This window comes from Quercus lobata, chromosome 11 (assembly GCF_001633185.2).
Source record: "Quercus lobata isolate SW786 chromosome 11, ValleyOak3.0 Primary Assembly, whole genome shotgun sequence".
NCBI classification, from domain to species: Eukaryota; Viridiplantae; Streptophyta; class Magnoliopsida; order Fagales; family Fagaceae; genus Quercus; species Quercus lobata.
Window position 1 is genome coordinate 57,088,115 of NC_044914.1, and position 25,685 is coordinate 57,113,799.

General features: G+C 39.7%; 3 protein-coding genes across 3 annotated transcripts; all 3 read right to left on the minus strand.

Annotated features, from left to right (window-relative positions):
- Positions 1 to 989: 989 nt before the first annotated feature.
- LOC115968925 (tetraketide alpha-pyrone reductase 1) lies at positions 990 to 3,189 on the minus strand. Its single transcript, XM_031088469.1, has 6 exons — positions 2,887 to 3,189; positions 2,588 to 2,757; positions 2,235 to 2,423; positions 1,802 to 1,964; positions 1,448 to 1,640; positions 990 to 1,367 (listed from the first exon to the last, which is right to left on the minus strand). Exons 1-6 carry the CDS (start codon positions 3,011 to 3,013, stop codon positions 1,226 to 1,228), a joined length of 984 nt encoding a protein of 327 aa, XP_030944329.1. The 5' UTR covers positions 3,014 to 3,189; the 3' UTR covers positions 990 to 1,225.
- Positions 3,190 to 12,133: 8,944 nt separating this feature from the next.
- Positions 12,134 to 14,752, minus strand: LOC115967230. The gene is made up of 3 exons (XM_031086286.1): positions 13,563 to 14,752; positions 13,017 to 13,490; positions 12,134 to 12,785 (listed from the first exon to the last, which is right to left on the minus strand). The coding sequence occupies exons 1-3, from the start codon at positions 14,750 to 14,752 to the stop codon at positions 12,134 to 12,136; spliced, it is 2,316 nt and encodes a 771-aa protein (XP_030942146.1).
- Positions 14,753 to 15,292: 540 nt separating this feature from the next.
- Positions 15,293 to 16,282, minus strand: LOC115967231. The gene is made up of 2 exons (XM_031086287.1): positions 15,662 to 16,282; positions 15,293 to 15,427 (listed from the first exon to the last, which is right to left on the minus strand). The coding sequence occupies exons 1-2, from the start codon at positions 16,280 to 16,282 to the stop codon at positions 15,293 to 15,295; spliced, it is 756 nt and encodes a 251-aa protein (XP_030942147.1).
- Between the last annotated feature and the right edge of the window lie 9,403 nt (positions 16,283 to 25,685).

Consider the following 25,685-nt stretch of genomic DNA (forward strand, 5'->3'; position numbering starts at 1 on the left):
AGGACTAAAGTGGAAAGAATAAGACCAATGTGCACCGAATGGACCAAATAGAATGAAAGTGGACCGAATAGAACCAAAGTGAACCGAAGAAGACAAAATGGACCGAATAGGACCGAATAGAACTTCTGAATATTTACCATTTTTATTGAATTTTTAGGGCTCATATTTCTAATTTCTAATATCTATTTTTTTTTTTTTTTTTGTATTTTTAACTCAAAACTAAAAATTTTATCCTAAATATAATAAAATTTCATACTTTTCAACCCAAAAATGAAGGAAAAAAGAAAAAAAGAAAAAGAAATTTTGAGCTAAACTTGAAAAGACAAACTAAAGAATCAATTTAAGACCCAATTAGTCCAAAATGGACCAAAGAAGACCGAAATTGACCGAGTGAACCGAAGTGAATTGAAGTGGATTAAGTGGGACCGAGATAGACCTAATTGGACCGAATAAAAATTGTTTAATTTTAAGGGAGAATAAATTATCTTCAACAAATTTTAAAGAACAAATTATATATTATATTACAATTACAAAAAAATTTATTTATTCTCACGCATCGTGTGGGTCTACCAGTAGTGGCATCATAATAGTTGGCATTGAAGATCCTCTTTACACAAATTTGTCAATTGAGTGAAGATTTATGATATTTATAGTCCCATTAATGCCAAATTAACTAGTGTGCCAAATAACAAAGCATGGTTATGTAGTAAAAAAAAAAAAAAAAATCCTAAAATTCACATCATAAGTGGTCATTATACAATTAAGGATAGCTTGACCTTTTTAAGTGTGTAAAGTAGTGATTAAATCATTGTTTTATGAATGCTCAGATTTGATTATAATAAAAAGTTAAACTATATGAGATTATACATGATTGATATAAGGCGTTTTAAATATTTTTAGACTAACTCATCTTGCTTTTTAATATAGAAATTAGAAAGTGAAAAAATAATAATAATAAAAAAAAAAAAATTCCTTCAATGGAGGAAGAATTTGAATGTAAATCTTCCACACAAAGACATCCGCATGCAAGTTGGTTTTATTTAAACAAAAGGTACTCTTTTTAGAGAAAAAAATAAAACAGGAACCACTAAGTTCTTAAAAATCTCATTCACTCTTATTCTTCGTATTAGTTTTATGTGAGAAACAAATACTCTCATTCACTACATTTAATGGTTTGATTAGTTGATAGGGCAATATCGGCTGGACAAGTCACCACCGGCCATTGCTAGACAGATCGAAGATGACCTTGTTCCACCAGGGATGCAATGCAGTCATCAAACATCTCTTGGATAGACTTGAACTTGAATCCTAAACTCTTGAACTTCGAGGTGTTAAACTCATAATATGGTCTGTTTAGTGGCTCAAACCTGAAAAGTCCCACAATTAACATCTATGTGTGTATGTATATATCCGTGTGTGTTTATTATTAATGAAAATACCAACATACCTTTTAGGGATAGGTAGTGAAGGATATCGTTCTGCTAACAACGATGCCAACTCATCATTATCCAGCACGGTGGAGCTACAAAGGTATCGTCCGTGAGCAGTTTCATTCTCAAAAACAAGGATGTGGCAAAGTGCAACATCATCTATGTGGACATATCCCATCCTTCCGTGCCAATGAAATTTCTCCGTTTCACCTGCGCGCACGCACATATATAGTCACAAAAATTAACAAGCTAGCTAGCAAAGATCCATTTTACTGATTATGAAATAATAAAAGCACCAATTGACCTATAGTAATAAGTAACTTTACATCCATACTTGCAAGATTTCAAGGAATAGTGCAAAAGGAAATTACCCTTAAGCAAGCCAAGGACATCAGAAGCAGTAGAACACAAATCTCGTGGCAAACTAGGTCCAACAAGGAATGATGGTAGAATGGTCACTAGATCAATACCATTTTTGTTGCAGAATTCCCATGCTGCCCTCTCAGCGAGTGTTTTTGATAAAGCATACCATAACTTTAGAAATTCACCAATCACCATGCCCAAAAGATGAACTAATATAGGTTAGCTACGTGCTTTTGTATTATTAACTCGTAGAATATATGCAAAGCAGCTTGGCAAGCAATAATCGTAGAATTGTACTCTAAATGGTCCTAGCTACTAGCAAGTTACGGATACGAACAACTCGGCCATTGACATTGTACTTTAAAATGCGACAACTAAGTGTATAAGGAGGAATGCAAATTTGGTGTGAAAGATAAAACCAAAAAATTTAAATCGTGTCACCTGGAGTCTCTCACAGAGTTCCACAGAGCTCCAAAATGTCTCATCCAAAGGTATATTTGGGTCAAAATCATCTCTTACCCTCACAGTTGAAGAAGATGAGGTGAGGATTACACGCCTTAAAGATGGATTCTTCTTACATGAACGTAGCACGTTCAAGGTACCCTCAATAGCCGGGTCCAAGATTTCGGCCTGTTTACATAGAATGTTTGAGAAAAACACATAAAGGTTAATTATGAAATATATTTATATCCGGCATTTTCATGTGATACTACAACAGTCAATAGCCTTTTTTATTTTCGAATCATTTGCATGTAGACTACTGAGAATATATATAATGTGAGATAAGAACGTGCCTTTGGATCAGATGAAGGTTTCAGTACAGGAGAAGCAGTGTGGAAAACACCATGGCATCCCATGATTGCATCGTCGAAGCTTCCCTCTTCCATCAAATCAGCCTTCACCAATCGGAGTCTCTCCCTTGCTCCTTCCAGACTCAACAGATGTGCTAATTTCTTCTCGTTCCCTTCCCATGCAACAACCAAATGATATATATAGTTTTATTAATATACATATATATATATATATATATATATATATATATATGTCTGGGAGAAAAGACAGGAAATGTTAGAAGAAGAAGAAGAAGAAAAACCTGGATCTCTAACAGTTCCAGTGACATGGTATCCAGACAGGAGAAGTCCCTTAACTAGCCAAGACGCTAGAAAGCCGGAAGCCCCCGTCACGCAAACTTTGCCTTTAATTTCGATTTTGCTGTCCATGCCTTGCCTAATTGACGCTACTTTCAGCTCAATTAATTGCAGGATAGTGGCCTTCCTTGTAGCTTGCTAGAGAAATTTATTGCAGAACAAACGCACATAATATAGACGGAGTACATATTCTTCATATCTACTTATATGCTTCCCCTTTTATATATGTTGGGAAATTCCAAGAGTATGGATGCATGGAGAAGGTAGGTATACCATTTTATCCTTGTGGCCTCTTTGAATATACGGGATAATATATAACATAAAGATGAAGTGAAAGGATACCAACGTGCTTGTCTTATAGGTCAGAAGTAGGCAAACCAGCCATGAGGAATGATTTTTCACACCATTAATTCTTATGACACAATTTAAAAAAAAAAAAAAAAAAAAATCCCTCTATATAACAATAGTTCAATATGACTATTGCCCTAAAAACAAAAATGTTGTGACCATGCAATGATGATGTGTTAACTCAACTGTTAAGTGTTAACCACATTTACAAGATGCCTCTCTAAAGGACTAAACTAATTACAATAAGGATAGTTCTACCCAACACAACTTTTCATGGTAAAAATTTGAAACAAAAATTACTTTGAGTTTTAAATTCATATTACCGTGTACATTGTGTAATTCCCAACTTTCTATCAAAAAAAATTATTAAATAATTTAGACTAAGTGTACGTTTGGGTAGAGATTAAAAATGAAAATTATTTCACTATTTAGCGTATTTTTGCTACTATTTATAAGTCTCACTATACTTTTTGTCACTATTTATGAACCCCATTGTACTATTTCAACTAATTTTTACTTTTTTCTACCGTACTTTCAACAATAATTTTTCAGTTTCAACAAAATAATCGGTATCCAAATACACCCTAAATAAGCTATAAATAGATTAAAACTTTTGAAAATTAGTTTTAATCAAATTAATTAATATTTTTTTTTAGAAAAAAATTAGTTAGTATTTTAAATTGTAGAAATAAAGTGTTTTTTTTAGAGAATTAGTAATAAAGTTTTACTTAAAGTAAATTATGGTAATAATTTTGCTCAAAAAAAAAAATTATGGTAATAATTTTAATGTACTTACAATAAGCCACATAGTATCATTCGACTTATTATGCTTACAATTAAGTTACATAGTACAAATGACTCAACTTTTATCATTAAATCAAAAAATCATGATAGCCTAGAAACTCTTGGTAGTACTATTTTTAAAACTTTGGTATGTTTTTTAACAATTAGTACTGAATAAGTTACTATGACTTTGGAGGGTAGTTGTAGTGTGTTTTTGTTTTAAAACCTCTTTCCCCCTCCTTTGTCCCTTGTTTTTTTTTTTTTTTTTTCAAATCAAAGTTGTGGTGACTGGTTGTGGTTGTGGTCGTGGTTATGGCAGTGGGTGGTGGTTGGTTGTAGTGGTGGGTGGCTGTGACTGAGTTGGATCGGTGGTTGTGAGTGGGGGATGTGGGTGATGGCTGTTGAGGTGAGCTGGTGGTGGTGGTGGTTGTGGGTGGGTTTGTGGTGGTGGTTTTTTTTTTTTTTTTTTTTTTTTTTTTTTTTTTTTTTTTTTCCAATATGAGTTGTGGGGGACTGGTTGTGGTTATGGTAGTGGGGGGTGGTTGGTTGTGGCCGTGGAAGTAGGGACCGAGGGAGACTTGGACTCGGTGGGGGCAATGGCCCCCCCTATTTTTTTTTTTAATTAATATATACCTATAAAATCAATTTTGTAATTTTAGAAATTTTAGCAATTTTGAATTTGTACCAGCATTAAGCCTAAAATTGCTCACCAATTTTAGAAATTTTTTTTTTTTTTTTGGAGAAACAAACACACACACACACACACGCGCGCGCAAGGGAGAGGGAAAGGGATTCTAACACAAAAACACACAACAACTCCACTCAAAAGCCATGGAACGTGTGACTAGAGTTGTGGTGTGCCTTTGTTCTATAAAAGCACACTTTGTCTCTCTTAATATTATCATTGATTCTTTTAGGAGTACTACTCTAGTCACAAAAATTTTTATAACATTTTTACAAACGGTTGTGGAGTAACCTTTTATTGGTTTGTATCTAGACCCATTACTTACATCGCATTTTTAGTTACTAATAACCACTCACCACATTAATAATTTGTAAAAAAAGTTTGTAATTCTAGCATTTTCCTCATTTTAAAGACCAGATCTAAAATCTAAAGCAAAATAAACAAGCCCAAAAAAATTATTCAACAACAAAAATTACTAATAGTAAAGCTAAAAATAATTAAACTCAATCAACTAATTTTACCTAAAACAAACAACGTGACCCTTAAAAAAATTTTAAACAAAATAATTTTATCAATACCTAGATGCACACCCAAAAAAAAAAAAAAAAAAAAAAAAAAAACTCATTAGTTGTTAAGCAATTAAGCCAAAAGCTAAAGCCACTACACGCAACTAACAGTAAAACTACCCCCTAACTTCAAGTTCTGGCTTCGTCCCTATGTGAAAGGCTTTGACTGGGTTGGTTGTGCTGGTGGAGGTGGCTGTGGGACTTGCTGATAAGAGAGACCATCGAAAGAGGGATATAGGCAAAAAAACAGAAAGAAGAAAGAAATAATAAAAAAATAATATTTAAATAAAGAATTAAAAATAATATTTTTTTAAGGATAAGCTGAAAAAAGTGTGATTATATTATAAAATGAAGAGGAAAAATAATAAAATAGCTTTTTAATTTAAAAAAATTTAAAAAAATATGGGAGCGTTTGGTAGATTAGTTCATGTTTCTAACAGATATTTTTACATTTTAAACAACATCAAATACATTTTCACATATTTTTTCATTTACACATATATCAAAAACTTCCAAACAATATAACACAAACTCCTTCCCCTAACACCCCTTATAACTCTACTAACATAATGCTCTAAAACGACTTTTTTTTTTTTTTTTTTTTTTCCTATTTGTGCCATTTTCTTTTCTATCTTGAACTCTTGTCTTTTTATCACTACTCCTCACCCTCAACTCCGAAATTGCAGTCCCAAAAGGGCCAAAATACACTAAATCCACATAATATAAAATAGAAATGAAAAAGAACAAACCTTCACTGTACACTTTCTTCTTCTTTTTCTTCTCCTTCTTCTTCTTCTGAGTTTTTTTTCCTTCTTCCTTTCGTTCAGTATCCAAAACTAAAAGACAACTTCAAGCATTTTTTATTTTCAATGATTTGTCTTGTCTAAAACTATTTTCCTTCTTCCTTCCGTTCAGTATCCAAAACTAAAAGACAACTTCAAGCATTTTTTATTTTCAATGTTTTGTCTTGTCTAAAACTATGGCACGGTACATTGGTAGGCACTGCACCCCTGCCCCTTCCCCATGTGAAAAGTTGGACATGTGGCTATGTTTCCACCCTTTGTTTGTTTTGTAATTAAATTTTTTTTTCTCATATGATTGCTTTATTTATTGGTGTAGGGGCAGTTTTTGAGGCCCAGGCCCAACAAGTAAGTGGTTCTGGCCCAAAAGTCCCTAGACAATGAATTTGTAGAGAGCGGGTTACAGAACTAGGGCTGGACGAAGTGAATGTTAGTTAGTTGTATGCCATGCAATAGTCTGAACGTGAAAATATTCCATTTAAGTTTACAGGATACCGGTCCGAGGAGACGTATAAGGGCACCCCTTGCTCTAGTTACATACTACAGAATTCTTTAACCTCTCTCTCTCTCTCTTTTCTCTAAATTCCCCGATCCCTTCTGCATGGGGATTTCCTTTCCTTAAATTGATAAGGACCTTACACTTGTTAACCATCTGGACCTTCACTTGAATGCCTGTCCCATTGGATATCCACCTTATCTTTCTGTGAGTTGCACTGGCCAATGTAACACTGTTCGCCTGTCTTCTCCACATTAATGCGGCTAAAAAAGTAGCTTCCTTGCATTTAATGCGGCAGTTGTGGCTTCTCTTTGGACGTCTTACATTTTCCTCTTTCCTGCTGTGTGAGGTTCATCCTACTACCCACGTTTGTCTGGGATGCTTCTTCACTGTGGAGGGGATGCACATTGGGCCCACATTTGTGTGTCCGAGGAGACATTCCTCCTCGGACGTCTTTTAAAACAAACTAGGCTCAACAGAATTATGCCATGAGCTTTCCCTTTGGGTCGTGGTTGGGCTCCGTGCGAGGCCCGAGGCCCATTTTGGACTTTGGGAATTTTACCCCTATAATAGCCCCTTAAAATTCCGACTCCTTCTTTCTTGTCCGAGGAGGAAAGGCGGGATTTTGACATTCATAGGATTATTAATTTTGGATTCCTGCTTCACCCGCGCAGAGGTATGCTTCTCACGTGCCTCATTAATGACGGAGGTGTTTAATGACCCATGAGGCGCTAATTATTGCTTTTAGCGGTTTTATATCTTTTCAATTCGACGGTTGGATGCTAGATCGACGGTTGGGATCATTTCCGTTTCTCTAGGCGGGAGTATGTCTGTCCAGCTTCTCCCGGATATATAAGATTTTTCAAAGGCATTTCCTTCTCATTTTTGGACAAGCACTCAGAGCACTCCAGTACTTTCCCTTTCAAAGCGCTCAAGCCTTCGCAGTCGTCCCCTTGAAGATTTCCTGCAAGTTCCTCACCCGTAAGTGCACATTCCTTTTCCGTTGCCTTTTCCGCCGTTATTCCTTAAGTAAATCGTCTTCGCGTCACCTAGGATTAGGGGGATGGGTAAGCTTGAGAAAATGGTAGATTCCCCGGCCGATATGGAAGGCTTCAGGGCTAAATACCGTATTCCGCTAGAGGTAGGTCTAGAGTATTGTTCTCTGGAGGAAGTCTTAATCAAGAGAAGAACGGGGCAGGTTGCCATTCCAGTGATAGCCTTTGTGGAAGGAGGAATGACCATCCCTATGGGGAGGATAACTAGGGATTATTTGCGTGGTCATAGGTTGGCCCCTCACCAATGCGTCGCAAATATGTTCCGGATTCTGGAATGCGTAGACGTCTTGAACAATCAGATGAACCTCGGCCTTTCATGGCATGATGTGGTTCATCTATATGAATTGCACAGCCTCGGCGACTCATATTACTTGAAGTCCAGGTCCGATGAGGTGAGGTTGATATCCTACCTTCCCAAGTCCAACAAAGGCTTGAAGGACAACCTTTTGATCATCTTCGGACAATGGCACGACGGTATTCACTGCCCGGTTAGGGCAGGAAAACCAGGTAGGACACCATAAAGTTAGATCCCTTGGAAGGGATCTTAGTTTTGATCTTTCTTTTTCTTTGTTTCAATTTTAACTTTGCTTGTCTGCCTCCTTGGACTAACATAACCCTTTCTTTGGGCTTTGCAGACAAGGCGCATACAACTCCTCGGCTAAGTTTGGTCAACCTCCAAGCACTCAATTTCCTTCTAAGGTCTGAGATTTACGTGAGTGCAGACGGGCAATTGCGGGCTGCACCTCTGATTTTGGACTACGAGCCCCTTACTCATGCTCTAGTGGAGGCTGGTCAAGCAATCAGGGCTGGCAGTCCGCGATTAGCACGAATCGACGTCTCCGTACCAGGTTTTCTCGCTTTGAGAGATTTACCTCCCATCCAACTACCTGCTCAGTGTGCTTTTCCCGCTGTAGTTATCCCAGTGGAAGAAGCCGGTTCCTCACATTCGTCTTTGGAAGATCAGATAGACCAGTTCCATTTCGCCGAGGAGGGAGAAGTGTCGGCCAGGCCAATAGAGCTCTCGGACTCTAATTCAGATTTAGACCGCTCCTCGGTGGCCCCTGATCTTGGTTTAGTAATCGCACAAGTTAATACTAGCCAAGAGGTTGAAGAAGAAGGAATGGATCTGAAACAAAGGTCTGGTCTCAAGGGCCTCCTTTCCAACAGGAACAAAGGGCAGTCCTCCAAGGATATCCCGAAGGAATAGCCAACCTCCAAGGCTCCTCCTCTTCCTCCCACATCAGATGCGGCACTGCAGCCTATGCCCAATTTGAGGCGAAAAAGGCCTGTGGAGGAATTGGAGGAGGGTGAGGTTGGCCAGGAAAAAGCCAAGCCTCAAAAGAAAGGTAAAGAGACCAAAGAGCCTAAAGAGAAGAGGACCAGGTCCAGTGATAGCCGAGACGAGGTGGCTATTCGGAGGGAACAACGGATCTGGTCGCCACAGCTCGAACTGGACGGCGCCCCAATTTCCTGGGATGCGACCCTGTGGGAATCCCAGCGAAAGCAGGCATCATTCTTGACCGAGGCCCTACAGCAGCCTCTTCTTTTGCCTCGCGATATGAAGGGGTTCCGGGATACTCGGCAACCAGACCTCTTCATGTCGCTGAAGAGGGACATGGCTATGGTAAGTGAAAACTTCTCCTATCTCGTTCTCTTGTTATGTATCTATTTATTCATCATCCTCATTTAATTAAGCCTTTACTCTTCTGGCGCAGGTCACTCAGCAAATCTTTGTTGCTGAGAAATGGGCCAAAAAGGCACGTGAGGACCTTCACAGTGAGGCTCAGTCCCACTGTGCTGCCAAGAGGACTGCTGGCGACCTCAGGCAGGAGAATGATCGCCTGAGCAATGAAGTAAAGGAGGCAAAGAAGGGTCGTGCGAGCGCGGAGGCCAGCCTTAAAAACGCCACTAAGTAGGCTGAGGATCTGCGCCAACAGCTCCGCCAGTCAGAGGAAAATCTTATGACAGAGAAGCAGGTGGTTTCAGATCTCAAGGCCGAGCTTGCAAAGGTCAAGGGGGAGGCCCGTCTGGCCAGGGAGGCGGCCGAGAAAGCAGTGGCAACCTCTTATGATCGCAAAGCCAGGGACACTGAGGTCAGGCTGGCCGAGGAGGTGACCGCTATATGCAGGGAATACATCACCCTGTCTTGGGGTGTAGCCTTGGATCGGGTAGTAGTCCCAGTGGATTCCGATCTCAGGAAAGCTGAGAATATCTTTTTTCCAGAGGACATTCGTGAGGTCCTTGACGTGGTTGCCCCTAAAGAACCTCTCCCAACGAAGGCTTTAGCCTCAGACTCCTCTATGCCTGAAGCTGAGGATGCGCAGCCGGCCGTGAAGGACAAGTTGCCCGAGCACAGTCTTTCAATCAGGGAGGTTGTTGCACAGGCTAAGGAGACTGTTCCGGGGCCCCAGGCAACAGACGACCAACCCGGGCCTACTCAGGGTTTAGATTTAGGAAAGTAGTGTAGGATTTTTCTTGTTAAACCCTTTATATTTTGTTCTATTAATGTTTGTAAAAGGATCACTTTTTGGATTTAATGAAAGATGTCGTTTCCTTTTACTCTTGTTGATTTACTTTCTCTTCTGTTTTCATCATGAATGGATGTCTATTCTGCCATTAACTGTTGAAAACCAAGCATGAGAGAATGAATGTATAAAAAATGATAGTCGATAATTAGACAAATTGGTAGCGAGGCTAATTTCCCCCAAGTCTGTGGTCTGAGGAGCCATGCAAGACTTGGGTTCTGTTTAACACTTAGTGAAAATAGCTGCGAGGTTAATTTCCCCCAAGTCTGTGGTCCGAGGAGCCAGGCAGGACTTGGGTTCTGTTTAACACTTAGTGAAAATAGTTGTGAGGTTAATTTCCCCCAAGTCTTTGGTCCGAGGAGCCAGGCGAGACTTGGGTTCTATTTAACACTTAGTGAAAATAGCTGCGAGGTTAATTTCCCCTAAGTCTTTGGTCCGAGGAGCCAGGCGGGACTTGAGTTCTGTTTAACACTTAGTGAAAATAGCTGCGAGGTTAATTTTCCCCAAGTCTGTGGTCCGAGGAGCCAGGCGGGACTTGGGTTCTGTTTAACACTTGGTGAAAATTCGCTGCGAGGTTAATTTCCCCCAAGTCTGTGGTCTGAGGAGCCAGGCAGGACTTGAGTTCTGTTTAACACTTAGTGAAAATGGCTTCAAGATTAATTTCTCCCAAGTCTGTGGTCCGAGAAGCCAAGCAGGACTTGAGTTTTGTTTAACACTTAGTGAAAATAGTTTCGAGATTAATTTCCCCCAAGTTTATGGTCCGAAGAGCCAGGCAGGACTTGGGTTCTGTTTAACACTTAGTGAAAGTGGCTTCAAGGTTAATTTCCCCCAAGTCTGTGGTCCGAGGAGTCAAGCAGGACTTGGGTTCTGTTTAACACTTAGTGAAAATGGCTTCAAGGTTAATTTCCCCCAAGTCTATGGTCCGAGGAGTTAGGCAGGACTTAGGTTCTGTTTAACTCTTAGCGAAAATAGTTTCGAGGTTAATTTCCCCCAAGTTTGTGGTCCGAGGAGCCAGGCAGGACTTGGGTTCTGTTTAACACTTAGTGAAAGTGGCTTCAAGGTTAATTTCCCCCAAGTCTGTGGTCCGAGGAGCCAGGCAGGACTTGGGTTCTGTTTAACACTTAGTGAAAATGGCTTCAAGGTTAATTTCCCCCAAGTCTGTGGTCCGAGGAGCCAGGCAGGACTTGGGTTCTGTTTAACACTTAGTGAAAATGGCTTCAAAGTTAATTTCCCCCAAGTCTGTGATCCGAGGAGCCAGACAAGACTTGGGTTCTGTTTAACACTTGGTGAAAATTCGCTACGAGGTTAATTTCCCCCAAGTCTGTGGTCCGAGGAGCCAGGCAGGACTTGGGTTCTGTTTAACACTTAGTGAAAATGGCTTCAAGGTTAATTTCCCCCAAGTCTGTGGTCCGAGGAACTAGGCAGGACTTGGGTTCTGTTTAACACTTAGTGAAAATAGTTTCGAGGTTAATTTCCCCCAAGTTTATGGTCTGAGGAGTCAGGCAAGACTTGAGTTCTGTTTAACACTTAGTGAAAATGGCTTCAAGGTTAATTTCCCCCAAGTCTGTGGTCCGAGAAGCCAGGTAGGACTTGGGTTCTGTTTAACACTTAGCGAAAATAGCTTCTAGGTTAATTTCCCCCAAGTCTGTGGTCCGAGGAACCAGGCAGGACTTGGGTTCTGTTTAACACTTAGTGAAAGTGGGTTCAAGGTTAATTTCCCCCAAGTCTGTGGTCCGAGGAGCCAGATAGGACTTGGGTTCTGTTTAACACTTAGTGAAAATGGTTTCGAGGTTAATTTCCCCCAAGTTTGTGGTCCGAGGAGCCAGGCAGGATTTGGGTTCTGTTTAACACTTAGCCCAAGTAGCTATACAGTAATGCGACGTCAAGAATTATGTCTTTCATTAATAACAGTACCTTTTTAGGTTATTTACATTTCAAGGGCGTGGCACTACATGTTCATCCAAATCTTCCAAAAAGTAGGCTCCTATGCCGGCTACGGAAGTGATACGGTATGGGCCTTCCCAGTTTGGTCCAAGCTTTCCCCATGCAGGGTTCCTCGCGGTGCCCAGGACCTTCCTCGGTACTAGATCCCCGGGCGCCAATGGCCTTGACTTCACCTTGGCGTCGTAACCCTGTTTGAGCTTTTGCTGATAGTATGCTAGGTGGACTATTGCACTTTCCCTTTTTTCTTCTTGGAGGTCCAAGCTTTTTTCTAGAAGTTTGTTATTAGCAATGGGGCTGAAGGCAGTAGTCCTCTGTGTTGGGAAGTTTAACTCCAGTGGGATGACAGTCTCGGCTCCGTAGGTCATTGAAAAGGGGGTTTCTCTCGTGGACCTGCGAGGCGTGGTGCGGTATGTCCACAAGACGTGGGCTAACTCTTCAACCCACCTCCCTTTCGCATCGTCCAACCTCTTTTTCAGCCCATTCACTATGGTTTTATTGATGGCTTCCGCCTGTCCATTACCCTGTGGGTAGGCCGGTGTGGAGTATCGATTGATAATTCCCAGCTCATTACAGTATTTTCTGAAGGTTTTGCTGTCAAACTGGAGGCTGTTGTCCGAGATCAGGGTGTGCGGGGTCCCGTACCTAGTGATAATATTTTTCCAAACAAACTTCTTGACATCGATGTCCCTAATGTTTGCCAGCGCCTCAGCTTCGACCCACTTTGTGAAGTAATCGGTGCCGACGAGAAGAAATTTCTTGTTCCCTGCTGCTTTGGGGAACGGTCCTAGTATGTCTAGGCCCCATTGTGCGAATGGCCAAAGGCTGGACAGCGGGTTAAGTTCTCCGCCTGGCTAGTGTATGTTCGGGGCGAACCTTTGGCACTGGTCGCACTTCTTCACATATTCCAGAGCCTCTTTATGCATGCTCGGCCACCAATAACCCAGCGTCATGGCCCTGTAGGATAGAGACCTACCCCCCGTATGACTTCCGCAAATCCCTTCATGTAACTCCACCAGGATGAGTTCAGTAGCCTCTGGGTGCACACACAGCAGGTATGGCCCCGAGAACGAGCGTCGGTAAAGTTTGGAGTCCTCTGACAGCCAGAATCGAGAAGCTTTCCTCCTGATTTTGTCGGCCTCAACCTTATCGTCTGGCAAGGTGTTGTGCTTTAAAAACAGCACCAGAGGGTCCATCCAGCTAGGTCCTGCCCCGACGTTGTGTACCCGAATTCCGTTGGCCTTCTCTGTTGTTGGGCGGTAGAGATCTTCAACTAAAATAACTTGCGGAAGGGGCTGAGCCGAGGAGGTGGCCAGCGTTGTGAGAGAATCAGTATGGGTGTTCCCACTCCTGGGTACATGCGTTAAATGGAAGTGATAAAAATGGGTCTGCAGGTGCTTAGCCCGGGCCAGGTACTCTTACATTCTTTCATCCTTCTCCTCCAACTCCCCGTTTGCTTGTCCCACGATGAGTCTCGAATCCGAGAACATATTTACGAATTTCCCACCCAATTTCCGGATCATTGACATCCCCTCCAATAGCGCCTCATACTCGGCTTCGTTATTCGTGGCCGAGAATCCGAGCCTCAACGACTTTTCTATGGTTATCCCTTCGGGAGAGACTAGAATGAGCCCCACCCCTGAGCCCCTTTGGTTCGCTGCACCATTGATGTGTGCTTTCCACCAATTGTGTTCATGCTGAGAGACTGTGCTGATCAGTTTCTCACTAGCACTTGGTGATCCCGACACTTCCATTCCTTCTAGGGTGGGCTCTGCAAATTCAGCTACTAGATCGGTGAGGACCTGACCTTTTATGGCAGTGCGAGGCATGTATCTAATGTCGAAGGCGCCCAGGATCGTTCCCCATTTTGCAATTCTACCTGTGTAGTCGGCGTTGCGGAGGACGGATTTCAACGGAAGTTGAGTTAGCACAACTACTGTATGTGCCTGAAAATAGTGAGGGAGCTTCCGCGTGGCTTGTACGACGGCCAAGATAGCTTTTTCGAGGGGGAGATACCGGGTCTCTGCCTCCTGCATCGATTTGTTCACATAATAGACGGGTCGCTGCGTGCCGTTGTCTTCACGGATTAGCACTAAGCTCACTACATGAGAGGTTACTGCTATGTAGGCGAACAACACCTCGTCGGCATCGGGACTGGACATAATCGGTAGTCGAGCGAGGTATTCCTTGAGCTGTTGGAAAGCTAAAGCACACTCCTCAATCCACTCGAAGACCTTCCACTTGTGCAATAGGAGGAAGAAAGGCCTGCATCTGTCCGCTGAGCGGGAGATGAAACGGTTTAAAGCAGCTATCATGCCGGTGAGCTTTTGAACCTCTTTGGGATTCCGAGGAGGTTGCAGGCTATGAATGGCTCTTATTTGGTCAGGGTTAACTTCTATTCCTCTGTGGGTCACCATATAGCCTAAGAATTTTCCTGATCCCACCCCAAATGAACATTTGGATGCGTTCAGTCGTAGCTTGTACTTTCTCAGAATTTGAAAGACTTCGCCGAGGTCTCTGATGTGGTCGTCCACCAATTTGCTCTTTACCACCATGTCATCTATATACATTTCAACACTTTTACCCATCTGCTGTTCAAACATCCTAGTCATCATCCTTTGATAGGTCGACCCGGCATTCTTCAAGCCGAAGGGCATCACCTTATAATGATAGTTTCCAACTAGGGTGACAAAAGCAGTTTTTTCTTGGTCCTCGACAGCCAGGGATATCTGATGGTAGCCCTGGAAGGCGTCCAAAAAACTCATTCGGGGGTGTTCGACAGTCGCATCTACCAATCGGTCTATCCGTGGCATTGGGAAAGGATCCTTCGGGCAGGCCTTGTTTAAGTCCGTGAAGTCTACGCAGACCCGCCATTTCCTGCTCTTCTTTTTTACCACGACTGTGTTGGCTAACCATTCGGGGTAGAATACTTCCTTGATAGCCCCAGCTTTCTTCAATTTTGCGACCTCTTCTCTCACAGCGTCTGCATGTTCTTTTGACGGCCGCCAAGGAGGTTGCTTCTTAGGTGTTATAGCCAGGTTAACATTAAGGTGATGGCATATGAGATCTGAGTCAACCTTGGGGGCCTCATAAGGATCCCAGGTGAATACGCCCGCATTCCGTCGAAGAAAATCAATTAGTGTTGACTTCTCCTATGGTGGTAATTCTGAGCCGATCTGAAAAAACCTCTCAGGGTCTGATCCGACGAGTACTTTTTCCAGCTCCTCACAGCTCACTTCCGTGGCTGGTCCTCCACCACTCGCAGTTGGGACCGGGGTCATTGATTGCTATAAGCCATTCTCGGTTGAAGTGGAAGGTTCACTATTTGGTCGTCGTGAGATTGCCAACACCATGCATTGCCTAGCCATTCCTTGGTTCCCTATTATTTCTTTGACTTGACCTTCTGACGGATACTTCACTTTTTGGTGCAAGGTTGATGGCACAGCCCCTAATGCATGAAACCAAGACCGGGCCACGATAGCTGTGTAGGGGGAGTACGCATCTACGACAATGAAGTTTACCTCTACCACGCCTGAGTCTATTTGCACAGGCAGCCTAATCATGCCTTTCGGGGTGACGATTTTTCCTTCGAAGCTGACCAGAGGGGAATCGCACGGCGACAGGTCTTCTGGCTTCAAGTTCAACCCCTTATACAAATCAGGGTACATTACCTCCACGGCACTGCCTTGATCAACTAACACCATTTTCACATCATAACCTCCAATTCTAAGCATGATGACTAGGGCATCGTCGTGGGGTTGAAGGGTTCTTTGCTTGTCCTCCTCCGAGAACCCGATTAAGGGCGTGGCACTCACTTTGGCTCTCTTGGAATCCCTTTCGTTCGGCTCAGTCGGGAACCTGCCCACTGACATTACTCTGAAAGGGCTGGAACCGGTTTTTCCAGGTGTGGCAAGAATGACATTTATTGTGCCAATGATTGGCCTCAATGTGCCTTGTCTGGTTTCGATATTTGACTGTTTCTGCCATCCTTCAGGGCGGTGCAACAGATGCCTCAACTTCCCTTCTCGGACAAGCCGATCCAAATGGTTTTTCAGATTCCTGCAATCATCGGTGGTGTGACTTAGCTCCTGGTGGTATGCACAGTACAGATTCTGATTACGTTTTGAGGGGTCACCTGCCATCCTGTTCGGCCACTGAAAGAAAGATTCGCACTTCACCTTCTCTAGGATCTTGTGTAACGGTTCTCGGAACACAGCATGGACTGCCTGAGCCCCATTAGGTCCGGACTGTTCCGCGTAGTCTCTTCTCGGCTTGTTACTACTGTTAAAGCGGTCCGACCTGAAGTCCCTCCTCTCCTGAGGGACAACCTTTGCTTTACCCTTCCCCATCTGCTGGTCCTCCTCGACCCTTTTGTATTTTTCAATTCTGTCTATGAGTTGGCGCACGCTGGTGACTGGCTTCCCAGTGAGGGACTTTCTTAAGCCATGCTCTGTCGGCAGGCTCCTTTTGAACATACTGATGGCAACGTCATTGTAATTTCCTTCTATCTCATTATACATTTCCCAGTACCCGTCCAAGTAGGCCTTCAACGTCTCTCCTTCCCGCATGGACAAGGATATGAGGGAATCGAGGGGCCGAGGGGCTCTACTGCTGGTGATGAAGCGGGAACCAAAAGCCTGTATTAGCTGTTTAAAGGAATCTATGGAATTCGGCTAGAGGGCATCAAACCATCTCATCGCCATAAGTCCCAAGCTGGACGGAAACACCTTACACATTAACACCTCATCCCTGGAGTGGACGGCCATCCTCTGATTAAATTGGCTTACATGCTCTACTGGGTCAGTCCGACCATTGTATATAGCAAACGTTGGTTGATGGAACCGCCAAGGAAGCACTGCCCTCTCTATTCTATGCGTGAACGGCGACTGGGAGATGCGATCCAGGGCCTTGCTCATGGCATCGTTGGCCAGGCCTTGGTAAGATGGGCTTTTGTGGCCGCGTTTGCGAGGCCACTCTTCCTCGTAGGAAAAAGTCTCGCTCGGAGGGGTTCTTGATCTTCGCCTGTATTCGTTATCCTCATCACTGCTAGTGTCCAAGCCGGGTGAAGGACGTTTTCGCTACGCTCGGCGCAGCTTCTTCTTCAAATCATCAATCTCTTGCTGTAGAGCCTTTCGATCGCTTTGCTTATGGGATGCATGATCTTTCCCTTTTGAGCGGCTTCTACTCATGTGAGAAGTGTTCACACTACCCTCTCATTGATTATCTTGGTCCTTCTCTCGTTCAAGATTCAAAAAATTGTCCTGCCGTTGGGAATCTGCACGTCCGGTTTGGCGCGGACCTGATCCTTCCATTTCTTACAGTTTCACTTGTCGAGACACAAGTTCTCCCCACAAACGGCGCCAATTGTAGGGGCAGTTTTTGGGGCACAGGCCCGACAAGTAAGTGGTTCTGGCCCAAAAGTCCCTAGACAATGAATTTGTAGAGAGCGGGTTACAGAACTAGGGCTAGACGAAGTGAATGTTAGTTAGTTGTATGCCATGCAATAGTCTGAACGTGAAAATATTCCATTTAAGTTTACAGGATACCGGTCCGAGGAGACGTATAAGGGCACCCCTTACTCTGGTTACAGACTACAGAATTCTTTAACCTCTCTCTCTCTCTTTTCTCTAAATTCCCCGATCCCTTCTGCATGGGGATTTCCTTCTCTTATATAGCCTTCTTAAACTGATAAGGACCTTACACTTGTTAACCATCTGGACCTTCACTTGAGTGTCTGTCCCATCAGATATCCACCTTATCTTTCTGTGAGTTGCACTGGCCAATGTAACACTGTTTGCCTGTCTTCTCCATATTAATGCGGCTGAAAAAGTAGCTTCCTTGCATTTAATGCGGTAGTTGTGGCTTCTCCTTGGACGTCTTACATTTTCCTCTTTCCTGCTGTGTGAGGCTCATCCTACTACCCACGTTTGTCTGGGATGCTTCTTCACTGTGGAGGGGGCGCACATTGGGCCCACATTTGTGTGTCCGAGGAGACATTCCTCCTCGGACGTCTTTTAAAAAAAATTGGGCTCAACAGAATTGGGCCATGAGCTTTCCCTTTGGATCGTGGTTGGGCTCCATGCGGGACCCAAGGCCCATTGTGGACTTTGGGAATTTTACCCCTACAATTGGAATAGGATGGATGGTAAATAAATGAGAAAAAATGAGTTTGTGTGTTGTTTGGTAAAGTGAAGGGGAGATAATTTTTTGGTGGGCCTAGACATTTTCCACCTACCCTAAAAAAAATATGTGATTTAGAGAGAAAAAGTAGAAGAAAAGTGACTTTGAATATGTTTAGATACACTTTATTTTGCTGAAATTGAAAACTTATTTTTGAAAGTACCGTAGATAAAGATAAAAGTTAGTTAAAATAGTACAATGGACCCATGAATAGTACTAAAAAATGCAGTTGAGATCATAAATAGTAGTAAAAATACGCTGAATAGTAGAATAATTTTAATTTTCCATACCAATCCAAACGCACATTATGCAAGTGCAACAAATGAACATTTCTCTCAGTCACTTTTGTCTAACTCAAAAATATTTGCCCAGTTTCCTTTCTTCTCTCAAAAATTTCATAATTTTGGTCCCAACTCGCCTCATGTGACAAGTTATGAATGGTGGAAATATGAATTTCATGAACCCATTAATTTTTCTCCAACACACACAACTCACTACTTGGCAAGTTGTTGCGAAAATTGTAAAATTTCTTGTTGCACTAACATTAGTTCTTAATACTGCAAACCCACCAATTGGTATATTAAATTAATTTTTATATTATGAATTCAAGATTTACATTGTTGATTAAATAAATGCTTACAATATTGTACATATTTATTTACTCTATAATATAAATCTTACATTGATAGTAGAATAATGTAAACTACTAATTTATTATTCCATATTATTATTGTTGTTTAATAATTATTAATATTATCTTGATTTTTGAAACATTGTAATGAAAGTTGTGATGTAAAAAATACATTTGAAAGATGGTTTTTATATTTATTTGGACTATTTTTAGTCTATTTGTATTACTTTAATATATTTATTTATATTTTAAATTATTATTACTTTAATTATGACATTATCATAATTCAATTTCTTTCTGACCTCAAAAATCTGGAGCTTCTTTCTTTTATGGTTCATTGAACGGTCTGGGTTTCAAAATCATGGTGTTAACCACATATATGCCTCTCTAAAGGATGAATTACAATAAGGATAGTTCTACCCAACACAACTTTTTCATAGTAAAAATTTGAAACAAAAATTACTTTGAGTTTTAAATTCATATTAACAAGTGCACATTGTGTAATTCCCAACTTTCTATCAAATTTTTTTTTAAAAAAATTATTAAATAATTTAGACTAAATAAGCCATAAATAGATTAAAACTTTTGATAATTAGTTTTAATCAAATTAATTGGTATTTTTTTAAGAAAAAGATTAATTAGTATTTTAAATTTTAGAAATAGAGTTTTTTTTTTTAATTTTTTTTTATTTTTATAGAGAGAATTAGTAATAGAGTTTTACTTTTTTTTTATTAAAGCAAATTATGTTAATAATTTTAATTTACTTATAATAAGTCACATAGTATCCTACAACTTACTATACTTACAATTAAGTTATATAGTACAATCTTCTATAAAAAAAAGAAGAAAGAAAAGAAAAGAAGAAAAAAAAAAAAAGAAGAAGAAGTTATATAGTACAAACACAACGTGAAGGACTCAACTTTTATCATTAAAGCAACAAATCATGATAGCCTAGAAACTCTTGGTAGTAGTATTTTTAAAACTTTGGTATTTTTTTAACCATCAGTACTGAACGTTTGAGTTCATTCTCAAAAAAGAAAAAAAGAAAAAAGGAAAACTAACCCTCTAAGTTTTACCAAAATTCATTTCAATCCTTTAACTTTACCTTTTGTCAATTCAGTCCTCTAAGATTCAAAAGTTTTCAATTCAGGCCTTACACTAACTTCCATTAATGCTCTACCGTTAAGTGTATTTTTTTTCTTTAAGTTTTTTAAATTAAAAAAAAATGCAAAAAAACTAATTTAATTATTAAAAAAAATTAAGAAATCCCAGAAACACGACAAACCTCACACACGAACAAACAAAAAATCTCTTTACATTGATCACAAACAAAAATGGCATCCAAGTACAAAATTTCAATACACAAATTCAGAAAAAAGCACATCAAACTCGAACAAAAGGATCCAACGTCAACCATCAATACCACATACAATTTACAAATTCGCTATTTATTCACCAATGAATCAATTTTTCTGGGTTTTACAATTTTAGGGTTCATCTGGTTTTTAAAAACAAAATTAGAAATAATAACATATTTGGCTTAAAACTGAACATGCAAAACCAAATCAAATCAAAGAGAGAAAGAATCCAAGGAGACCCAAATTAGATTAGAGAGAAAAAATCTAGAGGCCCAAGATCTGATCGAAGAGATAGCTCACTGGGTTCTTCGCCAAATCCAAAAAAATTCCGAAATCAACCAAACACAACAACCCAACAGTGGGTTGGAACTCCGATGAGGGTTTGATGAGAAAGGTGATTGGCCTAGTCGAACTAAGCTAAGAGAAAGATGACTACTGGCAAGCAACAATTGTCGAATAGTGACCGGTTAAGAAGCGGCGAGCAGTTGAGCTTGGTGGTCGGCCATGAATGAAGCTTGGAAAGAAGCTCCAAGATCTGGCCACGAGTGCACGGTTACTGTAACAATTGTGTATTTATACACAAGTTTACACCCACTGATGTGGGTGATTTTTTGCTCAAATTGTGTAAAAGTAGTTACTTTTTCCATTTTGCACATTTATGCACTAGCTAATATAATTGCTCTAAGATTTTGTTTTTCCTCCTTCGGAAATGTTGCTCTAATTAATAGTGTTCCTGTTTGTGATACTTTGGTTGAACGTGGTCTCAATGTTAACCCCACTAGTCCTACTTCTTCTAATGCAAATGAATCCTTATTGTATCTTCCTTAGAGATTGCCATGCTATGATCTCATTATGGGTTAGTGATGTCGTGGAAACTTGAAGAAAGCATACATGATATTCTCTTTGATGAAACAAAAACTAAACTGTTAGTTTCTAGCAGTAAACTTTGAATCCACAAGGTGATAGGTTTGAAATCCACCAGGGAAAACAAAAAACAAAAGTTTGAATTTTATTAATAATAATCTCTTCCAAAAAAACGTTTACAAATTTATGTGCCAATTTAAAGGCTTTGTAAAACTTGACGAATAAGAAAATATATTCTAAAATAACTCTTAATTAATACCTAACCATATTAGGAACCAAATTTGACCTAAAAAGCATTGAAAGCATCTAAAAATAAGGAAATAAATACCCTAAACCTAAAATAACAAAAATTACATAAAAATACCAAAAATAATTAATTGCAAAAATTAAATGGTAGATTATGTCCTCCATCAGTTAGAATGGGTATTCCTAGACCTTATGCTCACAATTCTTCTCATTTTCATTGTTTGATTGGTTTCATTTCAACTGTAATTCAATTGATACTGAGAGTCAGATTTGTAAAAAAATTATATGCAAGTCATTTTCTCCTTTGGTAATTGGAGCCTTTGGCTTAGTTGCAACTGAGTTGTACTTAGTAGTGTGGACGCTTAAAAATTTCGGGTTTTTAGCTCCTCTTCAAGAGTTTTTAGGCTAGTCATGCATTGGGTTCTTGGTAACGTGACTCTTTATGTGTTTGTGATTCTAGAGTGGAGTGTGTGTGTGTGTGAGTCCCTTTTTCTTATTTTTATTTTAAGAGTCGCCACCAACCATTGATTTTGTATTAAGTGTGATTGATCACCTAGGGGTCTAATTCATTTTAAGTTGCCTAATTATCTAAACCAAAATTTAAAGGTTTATTACTTAAGGAAAACCAAAAGGTCTCAAACCAAAGATCTTGAACTCGAAAGTTTGGTTACATGTGGAAGGTGTTAGGCACCCCATAATGCCTATCCGAAAATAGTACCTAATTTTAATTTATTTCAAATGTTGTCTTTTTAGTGAAGAAATATAATACTTAGCATTTTTGTTTTTGAAAAGGTTTTGCAAACAATATACATATATGCATGTGAGTAATTATTTACTTATAATATATCATGTGAATATTAACTTCAAAGAATATTTACAATCAAAGCATGTGAGGTATATACATAAGTAGCATGTGAGGGAGCATACAACAATAATGTATAATGGCATGTGAGTAGAATATTTACTAAGTAGGTAGCATGTGAATACAAAGTACTATACACAAACAAACTACAACACAAAAATAAAGAGAGGGGGTGATTTGTGCCTAGTTGAACTGTGTAAATTTCACTGTTCTAAGTGGGCTTGGTTTGTTTGACATTTGAGTCCTTATTTTGAAAAGCATTTCCCTAGAAAAATATGCAAAGTTTGTTTTTATCCAAGCAACTTTTAATTTATGGCAACTGTGAGGATAGGAAGACTGAGCAAGTGTATTGGGTTATGGGCTGTGTTTGAGGATAGACAGAAGCCTGAGGATGCTCAAAGGGTTTATTAAGTTTGAGTTAATGGGCCGAGGATATATTAGTTGTGGTTCCCGAGGAGCCAAGCCACCTCCAGAGAGCTTTAGGGAAGGTAACCATTTTGGGAAGGATGAGCTTTAGGGAAGGTAATAGAGCTAAGTCAATAATAAAAGAAGAAATATCTGGGCAGAAGGCTGTCACCACCACATTAAATGCACTGCACCAAATAAACTGGCCACATTTATGGAGAAATGACACCTAAACAATGTCATCTTAGCTCACAGCTACTCACAAAGTTTCTAGGAGGTCCTGATGGGCAAGCATTTAAGGGATTATCTACAAAATCAATAGGTGGAAGGTTGAGATGGAGGGGTGAAGGACTATATAAGGAAAAGGCCACCGTAAAAAATGGGGCATGTAATCTAAGAAGGAAGAAAAAAAGAAGAACACACTGTATTTAGTTAAACTTAAGTTAATACAAGAACATCTCATCCTCAGATATGACTGAGAAGCGGGATTTCTATCGATCTATACTTTTAATCTCATTAACCTGAGCCCTATCAACTATGGCCCATATTTAACTTGTTGAGTTGTTCCCTTATAAGACCCATTCTCTAACAAATATATATTGTTTTGAGCTTGTTGGGCTATCATCCATTGTTCTTGGTGGGTTGAAGTTCAAACTCTAGTCCTTCTAGCAACATTATTGAGAAAAATAAAGAATAACAACATAGAGAGTGCTATGTATTTAAAAGCAAGTAAAATGCTGAAAAGTAAATAAAAAGTAAAATAAAGAGCTGAAATTTAAATGACTTTAAAGTAAAGAGCTAAAAAATAAAGTGCAGAAATTTAAATGACATTAAAATAAAATACAGAAATTTAGTGTAGAAATATTATAAAGATTCATCAGAAAAAAAAAGCTTTTTTTTTTTTTGGTCTCTCTTAAAGAAATGCAAGTTCTAAGCCATCAACCATTCTTATGATACACACCCATGTTGTGCTTTACTTGAGGTTTAAAAACCATTTAAGAGGAATGAATAGAAAATCTTTTTTTTTTTTTTTTAAATTTTATTTTGGTGTCTAGATAGTAGTGTGTGTGTATGTATAAGTGCAATAAATTAAAGGGGCGGGGGATTGTGCTAGAGATTAAAGGGATGACATAAAAGTAAAAGGGGAGGGTTTACTTGAAAATAAAATGGATGACTTAAATGTAAAGCAAGAATTATAAATCCCTAGGCCAAAGGCCTTGTAGCTGAATTGACACATCTCCATGCACAAAGTGCTTGGGGGTTTAGGTGAGAAAGGGTTCGAACTGTGGGGTTAGCAACATGTTGTAATTATTTCTCAAAAAAAAAAATTATATATATATATATATGTATGCCTAGATTAAATGAGATTTCTTCCCTTTAAGGGTACTTCCCATATAGAGTCTAGGAGATAGTTCAATACCTATCTAGGGAAACAATCACAATATCACAAACAAACAATAACAATATAGACATAAAGATAAAGAGATATATACACAACTATATAGCAAGTAAAATAAAGAGACAATATAAAGAAAAAAAACTTTATATATAGATAGATGATGTTTACATGAGAGAATAGAGAATGGGATGGGTGTAGTTATGGAAAAACTACCCCATTCCTACAATCTTACCCACAAAATTACAAGTAAAAATGGAATAGACTTTTTTTGTGGTGGGTTTCCTAGAGAGGGGGAGAGAGAGAGAGAGAGAGAGAGGAGAGAGAAACTTTTTAAAGAATTTCTAAGGTTCTTTAGAATTGTTCCACTCTATTTCTCTATTTTCCCTTTTTTTTCTCACCAAAAACTTCTATATTTTTTACAAAAAATTTGGGGGGGGGGGGTATTTATAGGAAGGATGAGGAAAATTGGGGCTAGGTAGCCCCTTATTTTGGTCACCTCATTGGGCTATTTTTTTTATTTTTTTATTATTTTATTATTATTTTTTTTTTCAGATTCTGATCCTATCTTTGTGCAGTTGTTTGGGGGTCTTTTTGAGCTCCATTTTCTTCACACTTTATATACTTTGAAATCTCTGAATGTCTAGTTTCCAATGGTCCTAGCCTTGCAAGATTTAGAGTTATGGTCGTCAAGATATGGTGTTCAAAAGGAAGATGACGTAGTGCTGAAAAATTTTGTGACATTTTTCCTTAAAAAATTTGTATCTTCCAATTCGGGGTAGATATTATCGAGCCCTTCTTATGAGAGGTAGTTAAGACCTCATTCTTCAAGTTGGTTCAGCCAAATCGCTCTAGTTCCTGCCTACTCAGTACAATTTATTGCGCAAAGTTGCCCCAAAAACTGCCTATTTTTCCTAAAAAAAAGTAAAGCTTTTATTAGTGTTTTTAGTATTTTGGTGATATCTCATCCGTTTTAACTCCGATTTTGGCCCCTAAACTATCGTTTCGAAGGGAAAATATATTCTATGAGATGGTCCAAAATGCAACTCAAACCGGTGGTTAAATCAAAAGGTCAACTTTTTTGATCATACCTAGTTAGGGTTTTGGCCTTAATTGCTATCAAAAGGGTTTTTAAATGTTGTGACACTTTGATCCATTTTACAATTATGTTGTATTTATTCTTACCCTTTTTGGCTTTGAAACTTGTAATTTTGCACATTTTTTAAATTTTAGAATTTGTTTTGACATGTGAATTAGGGTCAGACAAAATATGGTATCAACAAGTAGTCCACCTGCTAGGTAGTTTACAGGTGACCAAGAACCTTGAAACCATCTCCTTTAAATGGCTTACTACAATACTACTCCACCTCAAGGTTGGGTCAAGCTATATAACATACGTATAGGTGGCTACTTTCTAGGGAATCCCAATGTTACGGGTGGAAAAGATCTTCTTATAGGTCAAAAAGGATTGTAGCTTAAGGGTTATTATTTGGTATTCTGGGAGTATTCTCCCTCCTTCTCACATAGAGGTGGGTCCCACCCAACATGGGGCCCACCCCCATGTAAGAGGTAGGGAGTAGACTCCCGGATTATCTAATAAATT